Genomic DNA, 10,713 nt, shown 5'->3' on the forward strand with positions numbered 1-10,713 from the left:
AATCCTTGATTCGCAGCTCTAGCCATCCTGTCCCTATTCTTGATTCTCAACTTTTTAATACCAATACATCTCCCACGATGCCACGACCTCCACCACCTCTACAAACCATGCCACCACCTCCCCACCCCACCGACAGTCCTAAACTCTCGATCTTCTACTAATTTCATGAAAGCCGACTCCTGCACCCATTCCAACTATTGTCTTTGCCTCATCGTTAAGCTCCGTGCAATCATTGTCGCTCTCAACTACCGCCTCACACCCAAGCATCGCCTCCCCGCTTGCTTGGCGTGCTCAGTTCTTCCTAATCAGGCTAGGGCTTTTCCTCCTCTCACCTCCGCGCCTCCTCTTCTCACCTTCGTGCCTCCGCGCTTCCTCTTCTCCATTTCTTGGGCCCCGATATCCTTCCAACCTCCCCACCTTCTCTCGGCAGGTGATGTCAGCTCTGATAGATAAGCATGATTAATTATTTTGATCTCAAATAAAAAAAAAGAAAATCAGAGGTCCAGCCTAAAAGCCCAAAGCCCGATGTATAACAAACTCGGTCTTGAAAAAAAGGCTCAGAGGTTGGGCCAGGAAAAAGATAAGCAGGTCTAGCTCCAACTCATAGATAACTTAGCCCTTTATATATATATATATATGTGTAATACCCCGATCCAAATCAACCCAAAAAGCCCAAACCCATACAAAAAAAAAAAGGAATGAAGAAGACTCCCGCTGGGAGTCTTCTTCCACCCAAATCACCGGTGGAGAGGTCGAATCCAAGGCGGATTCGACCTCCCCTACACCCTATAAATCTCCTCTTCCTTCTCCTTCTTTCCGTGGCTCGCACACCCTTGCCGGCCGTCAGGATCGTCGGAAAAACTCATGAAAAAGGTAAGACTCTGTTTTTCCCTGTTCGGTCGAGTCCTTTCTTTTTTTTTTCCGACCGCCGGCACCGCCGTTTGCAGCATCTTATCCCTAGGACAGCACCGCCATCCCTCTATCTCTCTTCCTCGAGAGTTCTCGACCGTCGGTGATCGGCCAATGGCCGAAAATCATGAAGAAAGGGGACGGATCCCCTGTTTTTCGAGAAAAAAAAAGAGTCGCCGGCCGAACCCCATCGCCGACCGGCTTCGCACGGTCGGCCGTCGTTGCCGGATCTCCGGCCAAGCCGTCGGAGCCTGAGCCGCCGAGGGGGGGGACCTCACGGTCCTCCCCTATTTCAGCCAAGGGAGGCTGCGGGAAAAGAAAAGAAAAGAAAAGAAGAAAGGAAGAAGAAGAAGAAAAAAAGGAAAAGAAAAGAAAAAAAAAGAAAAAGAAAAGAAAAAGGAAAAAGAAAAAAATAAAAATAAAAATAAAATAAAATAAGAAGAAGAAGAAGAAGAGAGAGAATTTTCCTCTCTCTCCTTTCTCCCTCTTTTCTCTCTCTTTCCTCTCTCCTCTCTCTACCTTCTCTCTCTACATTTTCTCTCTCTAGATTCTCTCTATTTTCTCTCTCTAGATCTTTCTCTTTTTTTGTGGATTTTATCTCTCTAGAATCTTTCTACTCTCTCTGATTGCATCACAAATCTTAGGATATATTTGAATTAAAAATATGATGAATTGAGGTTGCTCCGAAATTCGTGCAGTAGGTCTGATTCCAGTCCAATCCTATTCGAAATTTGTAACACTTGATTCATATTGAGTCACCCTGATAGGACCTCTGATGATCTCGATCATGACTGCCTCATCGGAAGGATATGAAGGTTTCTCTCTCCACTTTCTCTCTACTTTCTCTCTCTAAAATTTTCTCTCTTTTCATGAATTTTCTCTCTCTAGAAGTCTTATGGATCAGTGAAGGATCTAGATACTTAGATAAATCTTAATTTTGATTAGTCCTAAGAGAGGTCCTCGATCTGTGTTATTAGGATCAATTATCGATAATTTTCTCTATATATGATTTTTATATTTGATCAGAGTCATGAAGAGATACGATTGTCTGCATAAGATATCGAGTGGAATATGTTGTTAGAGAAATTCATAAGTCAAAAAAAAAAGAACATTGATTTCTGTGCTTGGATTAGTCACCGGTAAAGGTAAGAATCCCTGTACATGATCATCATTATATATGTTATTTTACTGTTGGTTTTATCTCCTTGATTTTGCATCGTTGGATTTGAGATCGATGAATTTGTTATATCTGAGACACTGTTATCTATATATGTGATTTTGAGCATGAGTATGTTATATCAATTCATATGTATCAGCGATTGATGGCATGATTATATGGGTATGACATATTTATTACATTGCAAAATTTGAATTGATTAATGAAGTCAAATATTTTAATTTCATGAAAATGAAAAGAAAGAGAAATATGGTTTGGACTGGCCTTGTCATGTAGAATAACTTGCTAGGAGCTTATGCCTGGGACAGCCCCCACAGGCTTATGTGTGGAAGAATATGATCCGAAAAAGATCATGAAGAATCTGATCCGAGAAAGATCATGAATGATTTGATCCGAGAAAGATCATGACCACTTTGATCCGAGAAAGATCATGAATATTTCGATCCGAGGAAGATCACAAAAATCGATCCGAATAAAAGATCGTCGCATGATCCTGGTAGTCCAAAGCCAAAGCCAAAGCTTAAGCTAAAGCCAAAAAGAAAGGATTAAAGATGATGTGATAATAGAAGAAAATAGAAAGATAAGACATGAAACAATCGTTGAATAAAATTGTTTCATTTATTTAACATATGATGATGCATCTCTTTTGATAAAACAGATAATCTATAAATGTTTGCAGTATTCTGGACAGTGAACATCGACTTTTACGTGTTATTGCCTATCCTTATTTTCATATTATATTATTATATTGGTGTGATATGAAAATTCTTACTGGACTGTAAAGCTCACACCCCTTCATTTTCTTTTTCTTCTCAGAGTTACAAGATGTCCATGGTTGGCTATGGTATGGATTTGTGAGTGAGCGGATGCATAGATAGAGTACCATTGATACCTGATCAGAGGATTGAAGAAATATTAATTGTAATTATGCAAGTTTTATGAATTATTATTGAAATTAAATATTATGGTTGATAAGGTTGTAATGATTTAATTTGGCCTTGCATATTCTTTAGGGCTTGCTCTAAGGAGTGTGCGGCCATCACGTATCCGATCCGGGTGTTGGATTCGGAGTGTGATAATATATATATATATATATATATATATATATATATATATATATATATATATATATATATATATGATAAGTATATTGTTCCTTCTTCTTCAAAAATCTAGGTCATTGGACCAGAACCTCCATCCATATCTTGCAAGGAGAGAAAAATCAAAATAAGTGATATTTTTAACACCTAGGCCACCTTCCTCTTTTTGTAAGTACACTATTTTCTGGTTGACCTTAGATACTGTGCAAGTTCAAAGAATCCATCCAAAGAAAAGATCTTTTGTATCTATCACTTTTCTCAGGAACCCCAACAAGGAGCTTGAAGATAGATCTAAAATAATGGAGCGATATGTGGAGCAAATGTTTGTCTTTTTCTCTCTATAACCGTTATAAATCTTGATTCTTAATGATAAAGAGTTGTTGTCTATCATCTGTTTGTATTTATCAGGATTTGATAATGTGAACATTTTCTCTTTATTTCTTTACATCCCAGATGACTGCTTATCACTACATGCTGGATTTACCTTCACTTCTCTTTCCTTTCCTCGTTATTTTTAATGTTTCTCAAGTAAGTAGCAAAAGATGCGGCAGTATCCTTTTTTTGTCATCAGTTCAAAATTCCTATTATGAAGATCGTGGCAGGAACTCGACACATGTTACCACCAAGTTGGGCTCATGTGTTGGGCTTAATGTGAGCCTTAAACATGGACCCGGAATTCCGGGTCCGATCCCGTCTTCGTCCTTGCTTCCTCTATTACCAAGCCAACCCTCTCCGCTGCCTTTAGGTGATCGGAATCTTCATTCCATCTCTCCGTATCTATGAAATTTAGATATTTTTACCTGGATTGGAAAATTATAATCCAAATTGCGTCAAAGAAGAAAATCACAATCTAATGGAAACCGTTCTTCCTAAATAGGAATTGAAAATCGATACAAAATGTGGCTCCAGAAACTAGTGGCCCGGCCACTTGTTTTCTCTTAAATTTATCCGTTGAAAAGAAAACAAGTACAGGTTTCCATCCATCACATGGACATGTCCATGGCTCAGATTGAGCCTAAACCTTTATTTGTTTTTTTGAATCTGGCAGCTTTCATTCAATGGGAAACTCATCGGCTGGTTGCTTCAACACGCTCTCTTTTTATTGAAGTGGAAGGTGATGCTGAAGGCTGGCCTATCTTTGCCAAACTCCTGGCCAAACTCCACTATTGGAGTCTCGCTAGGTCAGACTACATCACAACTAGAGGAAGCCGTTCCTCTCTATTTTATTAACAGAAACTGCATGCGGTCTGCACCTGACAAAGACATTAAAATTTTACTTGAATTACAAATGAAAAAAGAAAAAATCAGTGAAAAGAAACCATGGAACGCTATATTTTCAAATGATTCGCCGGATTTCTGACTCTCCACCATCCTAACATATCAATAAGGAAAAGAATCAAGATAGATATTACAAGAGGAGTGGCGATCAACACGAAAAAAATTGTGTCCAAAAGCAAGAACATTTAATCAATATGGTAGAACCTAGAAGGCTTCAACCCATCGGTGACATTGAAGTACTTGAGGGTTCTCGCCCACTTCAAGTTATCCTTCAGCCGGTGCACCGCGATGGTATCCGGCACAAACGCATGCGAGCAAGTGTCGATGGGCACCGGTATGGGATAGTCGTACATGGCCGGCTTGGTGTTGAACCTATTCTTCCCTCGTTTTCCATCCCTCAGCCACTTCCCGGTCAACAAGTCCTCAACACCGACCGACTCGTTCCTCACCATCTCAGACGTCGAGATCCAGTCCACCAAGTCCCAAGACAGTATGTACCCCATCCCCGACATGTAGTCGTGGAATGGATCCATGCTGCCACAAGGGATCACAAATCCATAGTACATGTCCTCTCTGGGCATCTTCTTCAGTGACTCGATTAAACTTGGGAGTCTGAAGTAGATATCGTCGTCGGCCTTGAGGACGTAGTCGTAAGGCCGGTCGTCGCCGTTGGTCCCGTTGAATAGGTTCGGGAGACTGGAGAAGTAGGTGTAGGTCTTGCCGCTGTTCATGTTCTCGGTGCAGTTGAGGATGATGATGTCGTCGTAGCGCATGATCTCGAGGGCGATGAGGACTCGTTGGTCCTCCTTGGTGAGGTTGCAGAAGACGAAGCGGATGTCGATATGGGCGCTGAGGTTGGTCTGGAGGGAGTAGACGAGGCGGAGGAGGTGGCGGCGCTCGTAGAGGTCGGCGCGAGTGAGGACGCCCATGAGGAGGCGGAAGTCGGGCTTCACGGCGACGGGATCGGCGAAATTGGCGACGGTGGAGCGACCGCAGGTGGACACGAGGGATTGGAGCTCGAACTCTCGAGGATAGAGGAAGAGGTAGATGGAAGCTAGCAGGGCTAGAGGGAGGAGGATGACGGTGATGGTGGAACGAGATGGTCTCAAGGAGGAGGGGTGCTTCATGGCTTCGTGGTGGGATAGGCTCAAAGAAATTGGCAAGTATGCGTTCGAGAAGGGTCAAATAGAGGTGACCTGGGTGAGTTCTTCTGCAGAACAAAGTTAGGTGTGACTGCACCAAGAGATGGGGCGGCGAGTCAGTGATTTGGTGCGAAGCAACAACTTCACCTTTCCACGTTGCTGCTTTGAATATTTCTCTTATGTTATATGCGTAACTGATGGCATGTCATCTCGAATGGGATACTCTTTGTATGACTTTTGCACCTTAAAGTATGGTACCCTCATGGGTAGCCATCATATGATCTATCTCAAAGGTAGCATTCCTTCCATCTCCACATGCATCATGTATCGCACTGAAAAAAGATTCGTAAGATAAATAAGAGTAATAATCCATCTCTAAGATAATGATGCATTAGCTATATATCCATGGTGGTACGGAGGAAACAAAATCATGTTATATACCTTACTAGCCAAACATATTATGCTAGATTTAGAGGACTTTGACAATGTTTATGATATTTTTTCTAGAAAATACATTGAGCAATTATAGTACATAAGAAACAGTGGTGACATATCATTGTTGTAGTGGCATGATGCATAAATGATAATGCAGCCCTTATTTGATAGTTTTATTATTCATATAATAAAGTGAATGATGCAAGCCAATTAGCTTCAGCTCTGCTGGTTTGGATGTTATCTTTGCTTGGGAAGGTCTTGAGCACAAATAAAAAAAGTGGTATCCCTATTTTATGAAAATGTATTTAATTTCAAAATATATGTTACTTATTGTTTTATTAATGCAATCTAAATGCTTGGTATGCGAACATATGTTGTTCTATTATGGTCTATAATGCAAGTCCTGGGGCTGTTGTTTTGGGTAAAATGGCAATGCGAGTTGAGTGGAGCCATCCGCTCTAAAGATTCTTCTCCAAAGTGCTGTTCAAAAAAGGTGCGTTATATGCCAAAAAAAGTGCTGCTCAGAGAAACGGATTTAAATATCCAATTGGAAGCTTACTGGAATTACCGGAAAACTTGTAGGCCAGTGGGTATAAAACTAGAGGCCGATGGTGGGCCTCTAAGCTAGGCGACATGCAGGGCTTCTCGGGATCCGCGAATTGGGTTACTTGCTACGTAATGCAATAGGTGTAGAATTCTCATTAGCATGTCGACAAGCTGTCCGTCTCTTGGAAATCCCAAATTATCCTTTAGAGTGAACGTGGCATGTGAGGCAGGCCGGAATGCATGGCGAAGTTTGTGCGAGGAAGGGGAAGTTATACGAAATATAAGGTCCGATCAGACCTTTTGCCTTTGGATCACCGTTAATATGAGACATGCCCGTGGAGCCAATTGGGCCCAGTAAATGCAGAGTACCATTGATAGCTGACTTGACTCGGGGTTTTGTTACTACTTCAGTGGGTGGCCAGTTTCTAGTCCGAGCAGCTATAAAAAGGGTATCCATCAGTGAGATATTCATTAGACTCGACTTGGATAATTTTATTATTTGACGTAAGTATACATAAAAGTGACGCATGGGCTATAATCTGCCCCTTGTTTACCGGTTTCTACCAGTTGACATCGCCCAACGTGCCACATCTTGCGCCAAATCGGTAGGGTGACGCGGTGCGTTCAGCAACGGCTCGTCCGTCGTCACGCCCGTTTGATTTGGTGATTACTGATGGTCTGCCACACCGACGCCGTTGAAATTGACCAGCTCACGCAAATGGTGCAAGTCAGAGTAAATATTAGTCCGTTGAAGTGGACGCTCCAGTCCACCATGCTTCCCAAGTCAATGTATATATATATATATATATACTTGGGAAATAGTGGCTACAGCACATAACAAATTATAATTTAATATTTATAAGCAACGTAATGTTAAGCTTGCAGCCAACACATTTAATGGGGTCTGGGTTTGTAGCTTGTGATCATCGCCAATCAGACTGGCGAATCAATAATAGTGTGCCATATATCTCTGAATCAAAGCTCATTGAAAAAAAGTTAGAAATCATTACAAAGGATATTGGTTACAACACTGAGCACTTATGAAACATATTGCAGAACAATCACAACTCATCGCACCAGTTTGGATGATTACTGTATGTTTGATACTTATGGATGTTGATTCTTTTTGGACAATGACTTCACACCCTCACTTCTATATAAACATGACAAAAAGATATCTAAATATATTTATTTCTCTCTCCACTTCACTTTGCATAACTCGTACTCATCAATTTTTATTGTTCCACCAAAGTTTGATTGATTTACGCATCGAAAGATTCCTTGCTGATTCAAGTCCAACAATCTTTGATGTTTTTTTTAATCTGTTTGCAAATTCGATTTTCTACTCAAGTCGACCTTCCAATCCAAGTAGACCGTAAACCTATCAACCATCATTCATCATTTCAATCAATTCATCCAACTTTAGCGGGCGGAAGTTTGATGCTTTGTCACATTAGATTTTGGCGGCAACAACATCTGTTAAATGCAAAAGCTAAATAGGGATATTTTCTTCTTGCATGCTATTGCATTTGGAAGACCTTTCAGCTTTGGAGCAATCTACCGTCTGCAGAAAAAAAAAAAGGCAGCTACAGTCAATGAAATGTGCGTTTGGCGTACCAACTAATTCCTTGTCCGCTCCGTGAGTAAACTAGGAGGAATACAAAAAATAAAAATAAAAATAAAAACCCTAACGAATCCAATTGACAACGGGGAGTCAAAATTGATTGTCTGACAGCAATTAATGAACATTTTTATACGACAACAATTAATGCGTGTGGGCCTAATTTATTTTTCCTCCTCGCCAATCCGTGGTCAAATTTAACTTCTAAAGGTTGGCCATCGAACACAAATGCTAATGGGTTAGACTCGCCTATTTTGACTGGGGTTAAGCTTCGGTTCGGGTCCATATGATCAGATGTGGGCTTTTGTTTGATTTCTCATACGATTACTGCACTGGCCTCCCAAAAGGAAAGAGTGAGAAAGCATGCCTCATTTTTGAGAAAAATCAGAAATATCTGTGTAAGTCGTTAGCAAGTCACCACCGAACGTGGCCGACGCCATGAATACATATTGAGATAGCTTTATTTTGTCCATTAATAACACTTCACCTGGTTAAAGCTGTGATGAGCTCTAACTTGTTTGGTCTTTTGAAATTGTGATCCAAGTTGATTTGAGTTTAAAATTGAGCCACTAGGTAATTTAACTACGCATGGCATCCACCATCTGTTTACTTCTTTTATTTTCATCTAATTTGACTACTTATGTGAACAAGAAAATTTGAGTGAAAATACAAGTGTTACAAGAAAGAATCATCCATAATCCGGAATAATCAAAAGAAGAAAAGTTCAAGGAATATGGTAGAGCTTAGAAGGCTTCAGACCATCGGTGACATTGAAGTACTTGAATGTCGTCGCCCACTTCTTCTGGTCCTTGAGCTTGTGCACTGCAATGGTGTCCGGCACGAATGCGTGCCGGAAACAGTTGACCCGATTCGGGTCCAAGATGTCATACATCGCCGGGTTCATGTCGAATCGATTCTTCCCTCGCTTTCCATCCCTCAGCCACGCCCCTGTCACCGAGTCCTCCGGTCCCGCCGTCCGACTCCGGACTATCTCCGACGTCGCAATCCACTCCACCAAGTCCCATGACAATATGTACCCCATTCCTGACATATAGTGGTGAGCATTCGGATTATTACAAGGGTTCAGGAACCCATAATACAAATCCTCCCTCGGCTTGTTCCTTAAGGACTCAGCCAAGTTATGAAGCCGGAAATAGGTGTCGTCGTCCGTCTTCATAACGTAGTCATAGGGGGGGTCACCTCCATTGGTGCCGTTAAATATTCTTGGGAGGCTGGAGAAGTAAGTGTAGGTCTTGCCGCTGTCCATGTTCTCCGGGCAATTGAGGATGATGATGTCGTCGTAGCGCATGATCTCGAGGGCGACGAGCACTTGGTGCTCCTCGCCGGTGATGTTGCAGAAGACGAAGCGGACATCGACATGGGCCGTGAGGTTGGTCTGAAGAGAGTAGGCGAGGCGGACGAGGTGGCGGCGTTCGTAGCGGTCAGGGAGGGTGAGGATGCCGATGAGGAGACGGAAGTCGGGCTTTCGGGTGACCGGGTCGATGAAGTTGGCCACGGTGGAGGTGCGGCAAGAGGCGGTCATGAGAGAATGCTGGAGCTCGAACTCATTGGGGTAGAGAAAAACGAAGATGAAAGCCAGAAGGGCAAGAGGGAGGAGGAGGAGAGCTATGGTGGAAGGAGTTGGTTTGGGAAAGGAAGCCTTCATGACTGGTGGTGACCGGAGCTAGCGTAGAGGGTTCGCAAAGGCTGAGGCCTACTTCTAGTGGAGGTTGGCGACTGATTGCAACTGTTTACGACTTTAAAATGCTCGAACACTTGGTGTAAGATTACCGGAAAAGGTGGCAGCTGTACACTTGGTCTAAAACCACAGCTCACGCGCTTGTTACACAATTTAACTAGGAATGAAGCAGAAAGCAACGGTTGCTTTATGGATTGAAGCAGGCAAAGGCATGGACCGCACATCGTATCTGGTCGCAAAGATGAACTCCAATTTTCTAATAATTTCCTACCTCGTAAACCTTGAAGCACCACGTACCGAACGACATGCGAGGAAAAGGAACGCGGAAGGGGGCAGAATTAGGGGCAGAGAGAGGGCGAGAGACGTAAAATGTTAGGCTGGACGTAGGTATGGGATGTTGACATTTCCGCGTCTAAGTTTGCTTTGGCGTGGAGGATCCTCGTTGTTCTGGTTTTCTGCATGTTGCGCTTCAGATTTCCTCGGCGCATGATATGTTTGATTTGTTGTAGTCCAATTGCCAACCGCCAAAATCCAGTTTGGAGAGGTTCATTGTTTTGCTTTGTCCTTCTACTCCAATCATCTTTCATTAGAAAAAAGAATCTATAATCGTACAAAACAACTTTAATGGTCTATTTATTATCGATAGGAAATGAGCTGAGGAAGCGTTTGGTTGCTGGGAATAAGATGGAATAAAGATTTATTCTACCTTATTCTCTCAAACACACTATGAAATGATAGTAGAGTCCATAAATTTTACAATTTCGATCAAAAGGTACATTAATTGTACTTTATTTTTTTTCATCTGA

General features: G+C 42.1%; 2 protein-coding genes across 2 annotated transcripts; both read right to left on the bottom strand.

Annotated features, from left to right (window-relative positions):
• Positions 1 to 4,494: 4,494 nt before the first annotated feature.
• LOC105039624 (beta-1,3-galactosyltransferase pvg3) lies at positions 4,495 to 5,647 on the bottom strand. The gene has a single exon (XM_010915836.4). The coding sequence runs from the start codon at positions 5,589 to 5,591 to the stop codon at positions 4,650 to 4,652; it is 942 nt and encodes a 313-aa protein (XP_010914138.1). The 5' UTR covers positions 5,592 to 5,647; the 3' UTR covers positions 4,495 to 4,649.
• A 3,107-nt stretch (positions 5,648 to 8,754) lies between these two features.
• On the bottom strand, positions 8,755 to 10,100 carry LOC105039625 (beta-1,3-galactosyltransferase pvg3). Its single transcript, XM_010915837.4, has one exon. It carries the CDS (start codon positions 9,872 to 9,874, stop codon positions 8,933 to 8,935), a length of 942 nt encoding a protein of 313 aa, XP_010914139.1. The 5' UTR covers positions 9,875 to 10,100; the 3' UTR covers positions 8,755 to 8,932.
• Between the last annotated feature and the right edge of the window lie 613 nt (positions 10,101 to 10,713).

This window comes from Elaeis guineensis, chromosome 1 (genome assembly GCF_000442705.2).
Source record: "Elaeis guineensis isolate ETL-2024a chromosome 1, EG11, whole genome shotgun sequence".
Lineage (NCBI taxonomy): Eukaryota > Viridiplantae > Streptophyta > Magnoliopsida > Arecales > Arecaceae > Elaeis > Elaeis guineensis.

Excerpts from the sequence above, each read along its gene's own strand:
- LOC105039625 (XM_010915837.4), bottom strand. The coding sequence starts at position 9,874 with ATGAAGGCTTCCTTTCCCAAACCAACTCCTTCCACCATAGCTCTCCTC.
- LOC105039624 (XM_010915836.4), bottom strand. The coding sequence starts at position 5,591 with ATGAAGCACCCCTCCTCCTTGAGACCATCTCGTTCCACCATCACCGTC.